Below are 18,926 nucleotides of genomic sequence, written 5' to 3'. Positions count from 1 at the left end.
GTAATTTCTTAAGAAATCTCTTTTGAATGTCCTTGCAATACACAGACACAGATAAGAAACATTGTGGTGGACTATTCAGCTGTGACATATTAGATTATTTGTGGCTTTGTAACATAGAACAGATTCTGTGACTTGTGATGCTAAGCCATCGGCCTTGGGCAGGCGCCAGCTCGGGTTGTTCCATTCTGCTGACCTAAATTCCTCCCATACATTCAAGTGGATGCAGTGTCATCCTTCGCTTCCTGTTCCAAACTGCAGCTTCCCTGTACATACGGAGACATTTTACATTGCTCCCCAGAGCTGGTGATAAAGCCAAAATTGGTAGGAATTGAGATATTGTAGATAAAAGATTTCTAAGTTATTGTATGAGTCCTGAGATGCCCATCTTAAAACCAGTTTTGCCACTGACTTCCCTTTCAGATTCTAGCAAACTGCTTAAATTCATTTTTCTGTTCATAAAACGGGAGACTGGGGGAATGAGATCATGGAAAACCAGATGAAAGCTAACATGAACGTATGTTCTTTTTACTATAATGTAATTTATGCGATGTGCTGCTTTCTGCAGTCTCACATCAGTGCCCCCTCTTCCAGAGATGCTGACAAACAGCTTATCTGGATACATGTGCAGATGTGAGGAGCTCTCACAACTTATTTGGAAGTTACAAAGAGCCCCTAAGAAAATGCTGCCTCTGTTGCACGGCAGTACTCTCTGCTGGTCTAACAGTGAGCAGCTCTGTTGTTTCATTTTCAGACAGCTGATGACTGTTCTGTTGGCTCCATCATTTTAAGAATAAAAATCTGTGGAAAATGGGGCACTGGCTGGAAGTATTGGTGTCGTAACTGTGCCCAGAACATTGCCCACATGCTGCAAATCCAGCATCAGACTTATGGGAACCAGCTGCCAAGTGTGGATGAGCAGTCAGCACGTACATCTTCTGGGGGGCTTCACAAGCAAGAAAAGCGGCACAATTCCCATGTGCAAACAGTCCTGCTGCCAGCACCAAGTACCTCAGCCAGCAAAGCTTCTTCCCTCCCCATTACAGGAGAGCTGCCACCTACCTGAGTGACAGTTTCTTCAAAAGAGATCAGCATTTCCCCAACACCTCCCACCAATCCAGTTTCATAGAAGTAGGTTAAACTGAGAAAAAAAAAGAATCCTGACGCAGTTTTGATAACAAGATTGGGTGACATTTCATGCTGCATCTTGGATAATAAGCAGAAAGCCTGCTAGCATTCACAAATCACTCCTGACCTAGACACACATGCTGGCCTCATTACCTTACCCGCACCAGGGCAATCTGAAGTAATCCTTGACAGGCTGAGGAAGCTCAGGGCTATAAAAGAGATTTCATTTGGTCTTCTGTTGTTTGACACTGTAAAGATGGGCCACAGGGTGCGTGGTACTAGAAAAGTGAGAAGTTAATATAGCTACCGTAGATAGATTAAAGTAGGTAACTATAATGCTTTGATTTTAAATTGGGTTAAGCAGGTACCTGTATGTATGGAGTCTAGCAGGATAAGAGGCTCTTTAACAAACACGTGGACTGTCTAACGCAACATGAGTCAACTAATGAGGGATCAAAGCTTTTATGCACAGGACATAAAAGTTGAGCCCCAGCAATTAGCTTATGACAATCTTATTGACACATTAAAAATAAATTGGTGTGTCATCTACTTAACAGATAAAAAATGACCCCACAAAGGTTTTATTTAAAATAGAAATATGTATCTAGTCTTTCTTTTTTAATGGTCCCACAAAGATCTTGTTTGTTTGTTTGTTTTCTACATTTTGTGATTGTTTTCTCCTTCCTGCCCCCAGGTGAGCTGAGAGCTGAGCTCTCATACAAGTGTTGGCTGCGCTCTATTGAGACTGAGTACCATCAGTCCAAAGGTAATAAGGGAGAGCTGATAGATCCTGTAAAAATAGCAAACATTGTAAAATATGTCCACAGAGAGGAACCCCCTGGTTTGCTAAGGATGAAACTTCTCACTTTCCTGAGCTGTAAATTTCCCACTAAACTTTCAAGAGACTCCAGCTGCTGCTGTAACAATGTGTGATTTATAAACATGATGCATCATCACTGTGTTTGGAAGAATTTTTTTTTCCTTCAGTCAATAGCAATTTTTCTATCGCTACTTGCTTCCATTATTGTACAACTGTGGTTTTTTTCTTTTTACATGATTTGGTTAGAAATGAGCACTGTCTACAAAAAGGCAGGCAAGACTCCATAAGCAGGGTGGTCCCCACAGATTTCTAGGTTCTGAATGGCTAAGAAAAAGGTGAGATTTATCTTTCCCTGTTTGAAGATGGGGAAGTAGATCCTGTCTCAGTGTGAAATGGAAAAAAGAATTTTATAACATGTTGAAGATTGTGGTCTTTGTTCCCCTCCTTAGGGGTGATCTGCTTGTTGAGCACCAGAAAACCAGATGATGTTCTCTACCCTCAGACACATGACCCAGAAACCTCTTCATTTGTCAAGGAACAGCTCCCAAGTTCATTAAGATCTTTCTAATAGTCAGAATGATTTCCTGCATTGCTAAATATTAAGACAGTGCTATGTTATCTCTAACGAATCCCTCCTGACATGAAGGAGAGTCCTTGGTATGGATGATGGAGATCTGTATTGAATCTAACAGGAAAAACAGAAGATGTTTAAATTTCTGGTTCTGCTGAAATACTTTTGTCTAAGAAATAAAAAATAAAATAAAACAAATTACACATGCCCCACCTGAATCCCAAGCCTTCATAATAAAAACATGAATTCATGTGACTTTGTGTCTATATGAATTAAGATAATTGCAAAGCAATTCAGGTTGACACCACTGGGTCAAAGAGACTGACACTGGGTTTCCTGAAAATCCCATTGTAGCCTCTCCCACACCAAGCCCCTGCACAGGTTATCAGAACCATTGACTCCTGTAGGAGAGAGTGGAGAAATGGGATCTTAAGTCAGAAAATCAGGATCTTAAGTATTTTATTCAGTATAAATCTGCTCTTGTGCTATTTCTTTAAGCAAGCTACCATTTGCTTCCTTAAACTTAGTTCAGCTGCTACAGCCAGCAGCTCAGCAAGCTCAAGATGAATTTTGGTCTAAAATCTTAACTGTGTATTCTCTGAAAACTGCATTTTAGTCATACTCATACATTTCATATGAAGATTATGCAAAGACAAAGACACTTAGGAACCTATATAACAGATCTGGTATTCACAACACACAATCCATTATGAACACTGACAGCTATAAAATGTGCTCCCATGCAATTCAATTAAAAATGTTGTCTTTACATGATGCAATGCAGCCATAATCTGATTTAACTCAATTGCGTGTAACATGGAAAGGTTCCAAAAGCTTTAATCAGTTGACATTTTAATCTCCAACATTTTCTACTGTTTTACTAGCTTCAGGTTACGTGGTTTCGTATAGTTTGACCACCATTGCTAAGCAGTCAGCTTAGAGGCATGAGGACACCAGTACTGGGCCTTACTTGTGTTCACTAGCATTAGGTTATCAAACAGTAAAATTAAGCCCAGCATGGGGAAAAGCTTTTGATACCCTGTCCTAACGCCTCCCTTGAAATAGCAATAGCAACCAAAAAGGATCTCTGACAACAGTACACAGAAAGGGAATGGTTTACTATTCCAACATCACAAGCAAATGCTAAGCACATTAGCACTGCTGTTGCTGTAGCATCCTTTCACTTTTTTCTGTAACACCTCCCTGCAAGGACTGTGCTTGGGAATTTTACACAGCTCAGCTTACTGACAGGACTGTCTGCTCTTACTGTTTCTGCATTTCAGGAAACTGCATTCTTGAATACAAAATAAAACCATCGGCAAAATATAATTGCCCAAATCTATGGGTTTTACAGCCTATTCCCATTTCACTCACAGGTGTGATATTGTCACACAAAGGCTTCCTGCATGTGCAGAGCATCAGCACCTCCTCAGGGAAAAGAGCCCCCAGATCTACATAAATGTAGTGAGTAGAAAGATAAAGATGTCTTACCCACATGGGTGATAACTGTAGTCAGTCGCTGGGTGAGCTCCTGATGAGACATCTCTTCTTCTTTTAGCCAGAAAAGCATTTCACACAGGGAACCGCACAGCATCCAAAAAAAGATGCGCCCAGTGTGGGAGGCTGCACACTCACTGCCTCGCTTGCACACAAAGCAGGGACCACTCCCACAGCATGGCCCTTCTAGCTCTCACATCTTCTGCCAGCTGCTCACCTCTTCCAATTCACTGCCCTCCATTCACATACCTAGAAAAGCTCCTTCCAAAAGGAGATTTTAACCCTCTTAACAACAGGAAGAGGACGGAGGTAGGGGAAATAAAGCAGGAAAAAGAAACAGGCAAGCTGATTGCTTATGGCTTTTTTTTCCTCCGTTCTCCCGCGGATGAGGCAAATGATAAAAAGACAAACCAGTAGGCAGATACCTTCCTCCAGGGAGACTTTTGGACCGTGATGCTGTGAGTCAGGGAAAAATCCTGGAGGTAGGAATGGCACCAGGAGGACCGGAGCTGGCAGCAGAGCTGTAACAGCAGCAGCTGCTCTTCCGTGCTCTGCTCACCCGCATGCCTGGCGGCTCAGAACCACTCACTCAGCCTCTGGTGCTGCCTCTCAGCCCCTCCGGGGGTGAAAGCTGTTCACTGGGCTCTTTAGGGGCGTGGTGGTCAGAGGTTTCACTACCTCGCTGTGTGGACGGGATCCGGATGCGACTGAGCCCGAAAGACCCTCTTCAGCTGTCACAGGAAGGGTAAACAAATTACCCCTGGGAATCAGGCAAGTCTCACCTGTTGACATGGCCACGGGTCTTTGCCGTGTCCCAGCACAGGCATGAATGGACATCAGTGGAACAAAACACGTGTGCAGGGAGCAGTTGCCTCTGTGTGATACTGAGCCTTGTGCTGATGCACAGCTGCCATAGGACAAAAGGCTGCTGAGCTCCTGAAAAGCTTTGTTGACCCTCCTGGCTGCAATGCAAAGCTACAGAGAGAGAAAGTGAGGCAGGCAAGAAAGTGAGAAAGGCCAGGACACCAGAGACACCAGGGACTTGCAAAGCTCCATTTCTTTGCACTTTTTCCTTTGAAACCTACCTGAAGTTCCACACAAGATATTTCTGGGAACAAGAACAGTTATACGCATAAAATGAGGAAATAGAGAGTCATGCTGCTGCCCACACAACCTGCTCTATTCATGCAGAATAGATTCAGCTCTAATTCCAGGTTTCCCCATCCATCTATAGGATTTTGCTTTCGTCCACCTCTCCACACGTGCCAAAGAACATGACATCGTTTATGCACAAAGTTGGAGCTGTAAAACATCCATGAGGTCACATCAGACCTTACAGCAGTTACTGAATCAGTCCTGGTACTGCAAAAAGTTTTATCTACCTCTGTGATGGGAAAATTCAATAAGCAGATGGCTTACCTACAGGGCAGCCTGAGTATGTTCACTGTCATGCTTGTTTTGGGTTGATTGACCAGCTGTGCTGAAAGGTGTCTTCTGCATTTTTATTGAGTTAGTTTAACAGTAAATCTGCTTGAGAACAAGTGAAGAGAAGGATGACTTGAGTTAGCCACCCACTTTTGATATTAAAGTAAGAGCCATTTGTTCTGAGATCCTCTTTCTAGCAGAGCCCGTCTGAGGAGTAAAGTTCATACTGTAAAGATGTTGACCAACATTAAGAAGATTTCAACAACAAAGGAAGAGATGCTGTGATCAGGAAATAGTATAAGGGAAGCAGCCACCCAGCCATAAACTCTGGAGGGGTATGAAAGACCTGAGATGCTTTCACAGGGTCATAAATTGTGGGTAGGAGCACAGGTCAAGGGAAGTCATCCTGTTTACAGACACTTGACATGCTTTTGTTGTTCCTTTTCTGCAGGCAGAGACACGTTGTATAATCCCATTCATAAATGAATTAAACTCCACTGAAACGTGGTGTAGATGGTTTGCTCTCACTACTCCTACAGCAAGGCTGTTTGAGAACATCAAGGAAAGCAAGGAGCCTTTCTTTCATTTCTAGCTAAATTTATTCTCAGCTATTTTAAGACCATATGCTCCTATACCAACATTATTATTCAGTACCAATAACTGAAGACACATGTACACTTGCTACTTCAAGATCCTTTTTTCTCCTATTACTTGTTCTTGCTATTTTTGTCTGCTTTCCAGTTGTCTGCTATGCTTTCAATATTTTTTGAACCTGCTGGTCAATTTCAATGTAATTCAGGAGACAGAAACAAGTTCTTGCAGATTCACTGCAAATGAGCTGGGCATTCAAAGCTCGAAAGGGGAAAAGGACTGAATAATTCAGTTTTGTGGCTGTCTCACAGACCAGATAGTAACATGGACATACAAGACAGACAGCCATCACATAGCAGACTACAGTCAGCCACTGCTCCTTCCCAGCCAATGCTGTGTGGTGGAGTATGTGTGATTTAGTCAGAGTTGAGGGTGCTGTGGTATTACATGAATCATGATGAACAAAAGGGGGAAACTGGAGGTATCTGATGGGAAGGCCTGAGCTGCAGGACACAGCCACAAGGTAGCACACTCCACTAGATTTATAAATTACTGAATAATTTCTTTACACTGCCAAGATTAGTGATACCTGCATTAAAGAAAGTTGCTGTTCATAGGGTGTACGTTGCCATAAAAATTCCTAAATGGCAGATCCAGAGGGATTCAACCAGTTCAGAAGGGATGCAAAAACACTGGTAATCCACAGTTCAGGACTCAGGTTGAGTGAGGGAGAAACAGAAGCCTGGGATAGAGGGATCTGAGAGAGAAATGAAAGCTGTGTGTCTGTCACACAAGGAATGGTTCAAAGACACTGAAACAACTCAGTCTACTACTGTAATGGTAACCATTTCCAGAGCTCAGTGTACTTGTGAAACTGGGCCAGTACCTCCACTACTGAAAATACAGCGTTCTGCTTTGTAGCATGAAGTCCTTGCTGATATATATGAGCTGGAGGTACAGGAGATGACAATTTACATTTCAGGTACCAGTCAGTCTCACAAGAAAGCAGCACTGGGGCTGTACAAACACAACGGCTTCACTACAATGGTAGCCAGGAGGCAAGAGCTTGTGATTTCTTCACAGAGCCACAGCCTGAGAAATCAATGGCCATTTATCAGATCCTGAATTGAACAGCTGAGGAAAAAAGCACTGTAAGCAGTTTTAATAAACAGAAAATGACGCACTGCAAACAAAAAGTATTTACAAGATCCTACGGCATCGGCTGATGGAAGAGGAAATCCTCACTGCAAAAAATCTAACTTTTCTTTTCATCTTAAATAATTATACACCCCTTCCATGTATCACTGAAAACCACGTAGCCCACTGAGATTGGATGGTTATTAAAAATGAGATCTTAACAACCTTAGCTCTATTTTCCAAGCCACACAGATTCACTTACTTATTTTTTCATCCAAGTCCCCTTGCAGAACCACACCACTAACTTCTGATGTTCAGAGTGCCCTGAAGGATTCACTCGTACCAGAAATAAAGGTAAGCAGATGGAATAACAAAAAAGCTTAGAATTCCTTTCCCAACTTTTATTTTTGCAAGCAAGTTACTCTTGTATAATGACATTTTCTCCTTTAACTTTTGTGTATCTGATCCCCATATCAAAGGCCAGGGTTCTATTACTGGCTGGGGAAAACTGGAACACTGTTGGCACAATCAGGTAAGGTAATAATGCTGTCACCATTTCTAACTGCTTATGGCAATGCTTCAGATGTGCAGTATAATTCCATTAGCAGAAGAAACAGGTGAATGAGTCAGATACTTCTTTGATGCACACCTACAAAGAAGGCACACCACATTTCCTTTCTTTTCTGTAACAAATCATGCAGTGAAGGACAGCATCCCCCAAGTTTTCTTACTTTTGTTCTTTTTGGAACACTTCAGTGCCCTTGCTTAGCTTCTAAAATGGTCACATTGCTTGTGCTTCACTGACTTTTCTTGGATTTTCACTGTCTTTTCAGTCAGCTCCTATGACCAATCTGCAGTTCTCTGCTAGAACTTGCATGCACACTTGTTCTCTCACACAGAACTCACCCAGCAATGCCTGGGACTCTGCCTTCACACTCAGCCTCTTGATGATACTTCTGCAAAGCCTGACATGCTTTGTATCAGATGCTGTTTCATATTCAATGCTCTATTTCTTCACAAATCCATCTAGTTATTTTTTGAATCTATCTATAATTTTTGTAGGAACAAGATTTACAATTTAAACATGTACTACGCATTAAAAACAAACAAACACCAACCTCTTTTGGTTTTAAGTCTGAAGACTTATACTCTGCTTCCTGCATCTTGAGAAGGAACCAATAATTCCCTATTCGCAGACTCCATCTTAGCCATGACTTTCCACATCGTGATCGTTTCCCTCAGTCACTCTTTCTTGAACTGATCCAAATGTTGTCCTACTTACTGTATCTTTATTTAAAAGAAGATAATCAAAAAGCCAGTTCAGACCTCTTCTTGTTAGTGCCATCCTGCTCTGAACTTGTTTGTTTATGAAAACCAGTCTGCTTTGTACTGCTTACAGAATTTTATCAGAAGTCTTTAAATGTTGAAACTCATCAGATAAGTGCTGTTAATATTTTAATAAAATCAATATATAATTATTTATACTGCCTTGGTTTCTTTAAACGCTTTCTAACATCTTTCCGTGTTCAAAACAAAACCTGAATTTTAGTCAGAGCTGTTGGACAGTGATCCTGATTTTTAGGATCAGATTAATTGCTGATTAATTTCTGTCTTGTTTTGTAGTTCACTTTAAGGAACCACTTCTCTACATTCAGTGTAAAAAAAAAACCCAACACTGGGTGAGTGTACACCTGCAAATGCCAGCAAAAGAAGACTAAGAAGGAAAGGGAACAGGCTTCCCATTTAGAGGAGTCCAAGGTGCCAAAAACATGCCCTGCAACCCAAATGCTCATTCTTTACCTCCCCACTCACCCCACCACGAGTTCCTACTCCTACCTCCTGTTTGCTGACGTAGTAGTGCAGTGTATTGGATCATCTCACTGAGCTGATGGATCTGCTTCAACTGGAGGTGAAATGAGACAAAGGATTTGGAAGACAGCAGTGCAGAGGTGGATCTGGTTAGGATGAGAACAGAGAAGGTTGTTTGTGAACATTATTAGTAATGAGACATCTGCTACTGGGGCATTACAGGTTTTAAATACTAATGCGCTGCAAACACACTGGGTGTTTTATGCCTTTATAAATCAAAATAGTCTTAAGGAGTTTTATTTATTAACTAAATGTGTTATAAATATTCTTAAAAAAGGAAAAATGTCAAGGCCACCTCAAATCAACCTCCTCCCCATACCTCATTGCTGATCAGTTCTCTCTCTGCAAGACTGATAAAAAAAAGTCAGATTCTTAAATATGTTTCTGTCACAGCCCAAGAGGGAAAAAAACCACAAATATTTGTAATGCTTTTTAATAACTGGTATTATTATGGATACAAAACCAATTATGTTAACGTGCTTTAGAAAACAAATTCATGATCAGGATTTAAAGATAAACTAATTCTGCTGTGCATTAGGCTGTAGAAAGTTACCATGGAACACAGTTGAGGGACACTAATAGAAGAACTGTCTGCCTTGGAAAAAAGCATATGGGGGAACACTGTAAACATCAGTTTGGCCTATTGGACCTTAAGATGGTAAATGAATGTGGAACTGAGCAAGCGTAGTATTCAGTCTTTGTGTTTATTCACTGGAGGGAGAGAAAAACCATGAGAGAGAAAAAGAACCTGCAGCTTGAGTTCACTTCTTTCTTTCTGGAATATGCTGTATTTGCTAAGGTAATGAAATGAAATGTTCTGTTATGAAGAACATCCATGTTTGAAATGTTCTGTTATGAAGAACATCCATGTTCTTCATGTTAATGTATTTCATCTAGCAGCCAGGAGGTTCCTTCGATGAGCTGAATGTGAGGCTCAGACAGAGGTGATGAGAAGTTCAAACACTAAGAATAGTTGAAGTGGCCCTTTAAGGAGAGGACAGAAGTGAGACCACAAAATAGAAGGAAGCTCTGAAATATAACAAAGCCTTTTACAGCTTCAGGATGAATACTAATCCATTCCATCTGCTTATGCATCCTTACCATTTCCAAGTCATCACTACTCGGAAGTATCAAATATAATCATAGTGAGAAAAAAAGCAGCACTGCATTTTCATCAGGAACAGGGCAACTTCAGAAATGATGCATATGGGCATCTCTTGCTGCCAAGGCATTTTCATGTTTCAATAATAGAACGCTAGATGAATGGAAAGCTTATTTAAAATTGCCTGAGCACAGATTACAGGCTCGTCTTGCCAATAGAATGATGTATTTCCAGCCTCAATTCTTTCCTGTTCCTCCTTTCCCAATGTCTGTTGCCATAGAGACCCTTTCCAATTCATTCTTCCCCTTTGCACAGGTTCTGTTCAGGATGATCCCCTCCGCAGCTGCCCAGGTCACTATGGCCATGCGTTTGCTTGGGGGCAGCCAAAGGGAAAGAATAGAGCAGAACAGCTACAAGTACACAACGTGCTGCTGCAGGCAGCAGATCTGCTTTACTTTTTATGCAAGAAATTGCCACAAAGTGTGAGGATATGACGTAGATACCTGGTGCATGATAACATGGGCATCGTGACTGCTGGATCTGCTGGGATGCTTTGTAGTCCTGTAATGGGGCCTGTTCCATCAGTCACACCCCTCATTTCAAATCCTTTTCTTCTTCTTTTGCTTTAATGGGAATTGAATATGAAGGAAAGGTTCCCTTGTAACAGGTAACTTTGGCACATATAAGCCCTGCTTCGTTCACCTGGGGGCAGCGAGGCACGGCACAGGGAGGGCACTGGGGCAGACTCCGGCTTCGTGGTTCCTCTTTTTTTCAATCTTTTTTTTGCAGGAGAGGCTGCATTGCTACGGGCTACAACAACCAGCAGCCGCCCATCCGACCCCGAGGGGAGGTGCCAACATGGCGCCCCTCCCCATCACCTCACGATCCTCACGCATGCTCAGCACTGCCGAAGGGCCCGCCCACTCCGCCGGGGGGAGCGCTGTGATTGGCTCTCAGCAGGCGGAAGTGGCTTGCGTCGCCTTGAGTGACGGGCGGCTTGGCGGGAAGTTGGTGAGGGGTTGTTGTGCGCTGTGTGGTGAGCCGGGATTAACGGCCGAGCTGAGGGGAAGGACGGAGCCACAGCCACAGTCACAGCCATGCAGGCCTTCCTGAAAGGCCCGGCCTCCATCAGCAACAAACCTACTGCCAACAAGGAGAGGAGCGCGGCGGGGAGCAGCGGGGAAGGCAAGAAGCTCAAACCCGTCCCCTGGGTGGAGAAATAGTAAGGGCCTGTTGGACTGGGGGGGGGTCACAGCTGGGGGTGTTGGCAGATGTGCTCCAGGAATGAGCGCAGGGCCGTGGTTATGGTTAGTAATGGTTGGTTATGGGTAGTTCTGGTCAGTTCTGGTTAGTAATGGTCAGCTCTGGTCAGCTCTGGCCAGCAATGGCCAGCAATGGTCAGCTATGGCCAGCAATGGCCAGCTATGGCCAGCAATGGCCAGCTATGGCCAGCAATGGCCAGCAATGGTTAGCACTGACGGCTTCCTGAGCTGTCAGTCACCGCGGGGAGGCGTCTGGCTCAGTTCCTGTTGGGATTGTGGCCTCAGCTGCAGGAGTTAGTGTAGCTCTATAGAATGGATGTATTTGGGAAGGGAAATGCTGTCTTAATTCACATTCTTGCTGAAACTGTTTGGTAATCAAACTGCGTTTGATGTCTTTCTCTTTAGTCGCCCCAAAAACGTGGATGAAGTCGCCTTCCAGGATGAAGTTGTTGCTGTGTTGAAAAAGTCCCTGGAAGGTGCTGATGTGAGTGCTGCACTAACAGCTGCCTGAGCACAGCAACGTGCAGGCAGCGGTGGGGAGAGCTTCCCTTTCTGGCTTGGCTGTGGCTGTTTCTCCAGGCTAACCAAGTGATTTCCAATGGCACCTGATAAGCCCTGCAGTACCTGATGTGTCCAGCTCTCTGAGCACTGTGAACTCTCAGCTCTGTGACACATTGGAATTTATTCTGGGAAATCTGAACTGGTGAACTCGCTGTTAATAATTTCAGTGCTGGAGGAGCTTTTGTTTTCGAGATGCTGCTGTTCAGCTGATGCTTCTGGTGCTTATGACAAAGAGTAGAGGGGAAACTTTTCATAGAAAAACCTAAATTGCCAGTTATTGTTGCTCATCAGTTGTAGTGATTTACTGGTGCTTTTAAGAAACTGCTAAACATGTTTCTTGTTTTATTTCTTCATTCCTCTTCCTTTCCAAATGTGAAAAACCCCTTCCTTACATTCATGCTGACACTCCTTTAGCTCCATATTTCACCTAGAGGGGGTGTTCTGTTTCTATGGACGGCTAATGCTGGCTGGTACGGATGTTCCAAGAGCAGCAGTTGTGATGTGGGTATCTGTTCACTGAGAGCTATAAAAACCAGGTCAGGCTTTACAGAGAGTTGCGGAGGAAGCCTTTCACTTGTTGTGCACTCTGATGTGCATTGTGTGTCCATCGTTGTTTGGAACTTTTACACTGAAACAATTTATTCTTGTTTTGATTAGTTTGAGGCTATATAGATCTGAAAATATTCATTTAATCGGAACGTGCAAAAGCTAAAGTATTTTGTATTTTAGTATGGGGAGTTAAAATAGAGCTAGTATGACAGAACTGGGAAAGACTCGTGTAATTTATTTAGTTTGTGTCTTCAGATTCAGTTTATTTTAAGAACACAGTTATGACCTTACTGTGTACTACTGTATCCTCAAAAATCCAGGTCTTAACAGCAATGCTGTTGTATTCTACTATTTTGTCTGGTTCTAGAAATTAGTGAGGAACTGTTCATGGCTGAAGAGAACTGAGTTCTGCCATCTATCTGGGCATGTCAGTCTTGCAGTGTTGTTTAGGTGACGGGTTGTCAAGTTCTATTTTGAGCATCAGCTATTTAAAACCCTTCACTTCTGGATCAGCCACGTCTGTCAGATCATGAGCCTCGTGCTGACTTTTTGCCTCCTGAGTTGGAAAAAAAGCAAATCAGAACTCGTCTGTATGGTGGTTACAGGCTTCGTATGTTACTGTAGGTACCAAAGCTCAGCAAACCATTTGAGAACAAAACTGAGAGTTGTTCAAGTATTTGATGCTTTCAAAATTGGAAGATTTTTGTTACTTTTTGGGAGGACTCATTCTGTCAAAAAGGCAAAAGTGTAATTTAAACTCTGAGTGGCTGACTCTGTTTCAGGAGTTCTTATTGAGTCTGGTGATCTGATGGGATCAAAGAAACAGCTGTGACAATGTGCTAAGCTTGTGTCATGTGCTGTATTTAAACCTTACTGCTGCAAATGGAAAGTTAGTCCTCTGTTGAATTGCTTTTAAGTATTTGTGGGCCTTGGTTTTGAAGCTGCTAAATAGGGCAGGATTTCTAAAACCACAGTACATCTCAGTCTAAAATAGCAAGCATTTCTCTTGTTATAAATTGGAAAGATCAGAGTCTGGGTGGTTTTTGAGCTGGAGAAATTGATTTCTGCCTGCCAGGGCTGTTGTTGCTTTTTTTTAGAGAAACTGACTTATGTTATGCTATTCTTTAATGTTCCAGTTATTAGGTAGCATTTTACTGACTGAGAACCCAGAGAATTAAGAGTAAGACTATAATTCCGGTTTACATCCTTACCTGCAGTGAAACTTGTAGAGAGGCACCTGGGGCTTCTCCTGCTTGTGGTGTTTCCCATGAGCAGGCAGTGCCTGCAGGTATCCTGCCTTCCCCCTGCGAGGTTGGAGCAAGGGTTAACCAGCTCAGCTTTCAGTCTGTTAAAATTAGTGCTGCAGAGTTACATGAAGGATGAGGCTGTGCTTGTTGACAAAGCAATGTAAATACTGTGATAACCTCAGCGAGAAACGAGCATAAAAGGGGTTGAAGCTAAAGTAGTAGTTGAAGCATGGATTTAATGAATTCAGAAACACCGATTCCTGTTAAAGCTTTTAAGCTGTGAATGTTTCTTTTGAGAGTTAGAGTGTGAATCAGCACAGAGCCATGAAATTATGAGTCTTGAATCCACAAAATGTCTGCTGGTGCAGCGTGCTGACTAACATGGCTGGTGGTGAATTTTCTATTGTCATTTCAGAAGCATTTCCTCTCCACGGAGATTTCTAAAACTGCACAGGGAGACAATAACGCTGTGGGGTTTAATTAAACTTGGAAAGCCTCGTGTTTGTATTGAGTACTGTTTACTTTTCATTAACCAGGGAACCAGGCAACAACTGATTGGCAGAAAGAGCAGGGAAACTCAAAATGTGTTTTTAATAATAAAATAATGACGTTCTGCCATCCGTACTTTTCCAGCACATACTCAGTGGTGTTTGTTCTGTCTTACCTTTTTAAGATGGAATATTTGTTGCCGAAGAGATCTGCCCCCGTTTCATTTTCTGACTGTGGATCACACACCCCTGCATTTCACTCTGCTCTTTAGATGCCTTTGGCTTTGCTGCTCTGATTCTGTCTGTGTTGCTCGCTATATTCAGCATAAAGCTCTTTAACTTCAGTTGAATCTTTAGAAATAGAACGTGAGCCAAAAATAAGTCAGACAGAGAGGTTTATATTATTGCTGTTCTAAACGCTGCCTTACTGTTGCAGCTTCCCAATCTGCTGTTCTATGGCCCGCCTGGAACTGGAAAGACCTCCACTATTTTAGCAGCTGCCAGAGAGCTCTTTGGGTAAGCTGGAACTGTGTTGCATCAGTATAAGCAACAATCGTGTCTTCTAATTGTGTGCCTCTGGTTGACCACCCCCACTGACCAGATCTGGAGATTTAGCTGTTTCTTCCACGCTGCTCACAGCATATAAGGACACATAATAACAGTGCTCTGTGTTTATTGAGGCAGCTTCTGATTGCTTTTTCCTGTAATTTTATGCTTTGCTGTTTTGGCAGTCTGGGAATCAACTTTTAAAAAATACCTAATTGACATTCATACATAACATTAATGATCTCAAATTAATTGTGTTTTACCAAAGTGTGTTATTCATTAATGCTAACAGAAATAATATCTGGAGTTCAAAAGGGGTGGAAGGTTTGTTAGCATACTTTGTCACGTACTGTTGCAAGCATTAACAGCTAACATGTTGCAATAAAAACCTTGCAGGCCTGAACTATTCCGACAAAGAGTCCTGGAGTTAAATGCCTCTGATGAGCGCGGGATTCAAGTGATCCGTGAGAAGGTGAAGGCTTTTGCTCAGCTCACAGCATCTGGAAGCCGAGCAGAGTAAGTGCTGAACCTGGGCTGGCTCTGTTTGGTGGATTTTCTTGCTTAGGACAAGTTACGTGATTGTTTTCATTCAGGTGAATTCCGTAATTTAACACTGCTCTGAAATGAGCGCTGCGATCAAGCTCGCAATGTGTACCATGCTTGGGCTAAGCTTTGACTTGATGTCATTTCACATAAAATACAGCTTAGCATTTGCACCGATATTTTAACTTGGCTGCGTGTCTCCTGGATGACAGATCTTTTATCTTTCAGTGGTAAAGTTTGTCCTCCCTTTAAGATTGTGATCCTGGATGAAGCAGACTCTATGACCTCAGCAGCCCAGGCAGCCTTAAGGCGCACCATGGAAAAAGAATCTAAAACAACACGTTTTTGCCTTATTTGTAACTACATCAGCAGGTATGGAAGGAATTTGTTGCTTATTTGAATGTGTTACTCTTCTTCCTACTCAGTACTTCTTATTTTGCTTAGGTTTCAATATATATGTAGGTATATTTTACAGTGTTACAGTTTGTTTCTGTTGTTTGTCTCCACAGCTTCATCTGCATGAATGTGACCATGTAATCATTTGGCGTTTTTCTTTTTCAGAATAATTGAACCTTTAACATCTCGCTGCTCCAAATTCCGTTTCAAACCTTTGTCAGACAAAATCCAGCACCAGAGGCTACTGGATGTTTCTGAGAAGGAAAATGTGAAAATCACTAGTGAGGTGATTACTGAGTAATTTTATTGTTTAATCCAGTGCCTAATTGTGCGCTGCTGTCCCAGGTTTCATTTCAGTTGTGGGACAAATAACTTGGGAAAGGTTGGTGATGCATTTGTGGCATAAAATCCTGGTTGTGAGATCTTCCCTCTGCATTAGGTCTGTAGTAGCATTTATATTAGCAGAGAGGTAACCTGTATATTGAGGCTGGCTGCAACCATCTGCTTCAGGCATTGCCTGATTGTTCTAAAGTCAATTTGCTGAGAATGTCTGTGTTTTAATTAACAGTGAAAATATAACTCGGCATTTTCTCCTGTGGTCTTTCAGGCAGTATCTTACCTTGTTAAAGTGTCAGATGGGGACTTAAGAAGAGCTATTACTTACCTTCAAAGCGCCACTCGCTTGATGGGTGGGAAGGAGATCACAGAGAAGACTGTCGCTGAAATTGCTGGGGTGAGCTTTGTTTTACAGCTTCTATAGTAAGTCTGAAAAGCATTTGTGTATGAAGCATGCTTGCTATCTCTATCAGCCTTTGGATTAGAAACACCATGGAGGAATATCTTTCAGTAGCAGCTTGCTTTCAACCTGAGGTCCACAGCAGGAGTCTCTGTCCAAGCATCTGTGCAGATCGGCTTTTTACTGAGACAGCAGTGATTTCATCCAGAGCGATACGGATGATATTGGCAGGGAGAGCAGAATTCTGGGAGAAAATGAGTTTTAAAAGCTGATGTGAAGGTGTTTCTATGGCAACAAAACGCCCCCAAAAGCCAGAAATTTAAGATTAGGACTTGAAAAACTGAAAAAGGAAATTGGCCTTAATGATGGACGCCTTCCCTTGAAGTGTCACTGTGATTGTGAGGGCTGAGAGGTTTTCTCATGGGATGGAATGGAAACAGGCAATGGCTGCTGTGCGTGTTTCATAGAACAGCTGTGGTTTTTCTTCTAAATTTTCAGTGAACTGTTCAGTTCACACACAGCATCTGGCTGCCTGGAAAGAGCCGGATCTCACTTACAGGTAAATGTAAGTCATCATTTCTAAGAAAGCTTCTTAGAAAGAAAACAGATAATAATAGGAAGGAGAAGCATAACATTCCATTTGGCAGCTTACTGAACAGTACGTAGTTAAAGAGAAGGAACACAACTTCACATCTCCATAAAAGACTTCCAAGTTTTTGGCCATACAGACCTTTCAGGTGGGGGCTAATCTTAAGACAGAAGATGAATAAGGAAGCTTTAAAAGCAGACATTCAGCTGATGGGAATGATGATGCGTAGAGAAGAGAATGTCATCACTACTCCCTGCTCTGAGATGAATGAAATGGTCTCCTTTATGAACACTTCATATTTGCTGCCGTAAACATCAGCTTCAAGTCCTGACTGAATTCTGAGTGCACCAAATTGAAAGTAAGGAATGTAACTTCTTGTTGCAGGTTATCCCAAGAGAAACAATAGACGGGTTGCTGTCTGCCTGCTGGAGTGGCTCATTTGAGAAACTGGAAACAGCGGCAAAGGTAGAGTCCCTTAGTGCTCTAGCTTGAAGGCTTTGCTAGATCACTGCCCCACGGATCCATTGCTATGGCACTGCAGCTGAGAGCCCACCTGGTATTATGCCGGGCTTTCCCTTCTGAGGGAGTTGAGAAAGCTGCAGGACAAGATTCCCTACCAGTGTAACTGTTTCTCCTGATCTAAACTTGGTGGCATGTAGAGCTCATAGGCAGGATTAGGCACAGTGGAAATTTATAGTGAGACGCTTAGCTCAGAGCTTTAGAATTGTACAGTGGACAGGACTAGTCTCTGAACTAGTCACCTACTTAGCAACGCAGAAGCTGCGTTAGATGAGAAGTATCTGAATAAAGCTGTACTAAGCCTTCAGTCTTAAAATAATTCATGTTAATCTTACAGTACAGTAAGTTTGTCTTACCAACTGCAGTGACTTAAAATACATCTTGCTGGAGAAGGCACGAGCTGCTGGTTTATGGAGGTGAACTTCTTATTTTCTTTAATACAAACAAAAGTTCTGCTCTGAAGAATGTGACGTTCCTAATACCATGAGTTGACGTTTAGTCAGTGTTGAGCTGGACCTTCAATGTAGGCCTCCCTGTTCCATTCCCTGCTGCACTGTGGATTTTGCTTCAATATTAGGGCTTGGTAAACAATTGACTACATGCTTTTACGAAGCGTGGTGCTTGATATTTGTACCAGATTGCACTACTGCCTCTTCTATTTTCCTAAGCTTCTGTCTGCGTACATGGCTTAATGGATGCTCATATCAATATTTACTGCCATGTGACACTATGCAGCATTAAGTTCCACACAAGGTTCCACTACAGTCTTCAGGTTCAGTTTGTCAGCTTGCTTTTCCATTTTCCTGTGTTCTATTGCCTAATTATTTCCATTTCCTTCTACCCTTACACAGAATCTTCTCAATGAGGGCTACGCTGTTGCTCAGCTCATAAACCAGCTTCATGATATTGTTGTTGAGAGCGAAGACTTCAGTGACAAGCAGAAATCAGTCATCACTGAGAAGCTTGCAGTAAGTTTCTAGTCTGCCTTTTTGTGCATCTCCCTTTGTATGGATCAACTGTGAAGGCTTGGCCTCCCTGAGAGCTTAAGGACTGAGTAACCAGCTGCCAAGTTGTAAAGGGCCATAAAGTTTGTAAAGGTTTTAACTTTGTCTGTTTGCAGGAGGTGGACAAATGCTTGGCAGATGGTGCTGACGAGTACTTGCAGTTGATAAGTCTGTGTGCCCTGGTGATGCAGCAGCTAACACGGAACACTTAACTTGCTCCTCCAGTGGCAGCTGTTGTGGGGGTGGTTGTGGGACCTGCCTACTTTCATATTGTTTTTGCAATAAAGTAATTGCTCAGCAGTTGGGAATAGTCATGGTTTGATTAAAAGAAGCACGAATGACCTATTGT

At 42.5% G+C, this 18,926-nt stretch overlaps 2 protein-coding genes across 4 annotated transcripts in view; one reads left to right on the top strand and one right to left on the bottom strand.

Moving 5' to 3' along the window:
* The window catches only part of MCF2L2 (MCF.2 cell line derived transforming sequence-like 2), a 133,488-nt gene extending 124,382 nt beyond the window's left edge, over nucleotides 1-9,106 (bottom strand). The window contains exons 1-2 of one of the 3 annotated variants that reach the window (XM_015871537.2): nucleotides 4,439-4,585; nucleotides 4,008-4,274 (exon numbers count right to left, since the gene is read on the bottom strand). In XM_015871537.2, the coding sequence (XP_015727023.1) occupies nucleotides 4,008-4,110 (103 nt within the window). In that variant the 5' untranslated portion in view covers nucleotides 4,111-4,274; nucleotides 4,439-4,585. Of the gene's footprint in view, nucleotides 1-4,007; nucleotides 4,586-9,002 lie in introns of those variants that run through there. The other 2 variants (XM_032446475.1, XM_015871536.2) reach the window with 2 other exon arrangements.
* A 2,002-nt stretch (nucleotides 9,107-11,108) lies between these two features.
* Nucleotides 11,109-18,877, top strand: RFC4 (replication factor C subunit 4). The gene is made up of 10 exons (XM_015871688.1): nucleotides 11,109-11,359; nucleotides 11,805-11,883; nucleotides 14,681-14,760; nucleotides 15,187-15,306; nucleotides 15,562-15,705; nucleotides 15,895-16,015; nucleotides 16,337-16,462; nucleotides 17,439-17,519; nucleotides 18,425-18,541; nucleotides 18,694-18,877. The coding sequence occupies exons 1-10, from the start codon at nucleotides 11,235-11,237 to the stop codon at nucleotides 18,787-18,789; spliced, it is 1,089 nt and encodes a 362-aa protein (XP_015727174.1). The 5' UTR covers nucleotides 11,109-11,234; the 3' UTR covers nucleotides 18,790-18,877.
* The last annotated feature ends 49 nt before the right edge of the window (nucleotides 18,878-18,926 follow it).

The sequence above is a fragment of the Coturnix japonica genome, chromosome 9, assembly GCF_001577835.2.
Source record: "Coturnix japonica isolate 7356 chromosome 9, Coturnix japonica 2.1, whole genome shotgun sequence".
NCBI classification, from domain to species: Eukaryota; Metazoa; Chordata; class Aves; order Galliformes; family Phasianidae; genus Coturnix; species Coturnix japonica.
The sequence above is the reverse complement of the archived record's forward strand: the minus strand, read 5'-3'. Positions and strand labels throughout refer to the sequence as shown.

Bases quoted from the DNA above. Each gene is read 5' to 3' on its own strand.
- RFC4 (XM_015871688.1), top strand. From the start codon at position 11,235: ATGCAGGCCTTCCTGAAAGGCCCGGCCTCCATCAGCAACAAACCTACT. The intron at 11,360-11,804 runs GTAAGGGCCTGT...CTTTCTCTTTAG, and splicing joins GTCCCCTGGGTGGAGAAATA to TCGCCCCAAAAACGTGGATG. The intron at 18,542-18,693 runs GTAAGTTTCTAG...GTCTGTTTGCAG, and splicing joins TCATCACTGAGAAGCTTGCA to GAGGTGGACAAATGCTTGGC.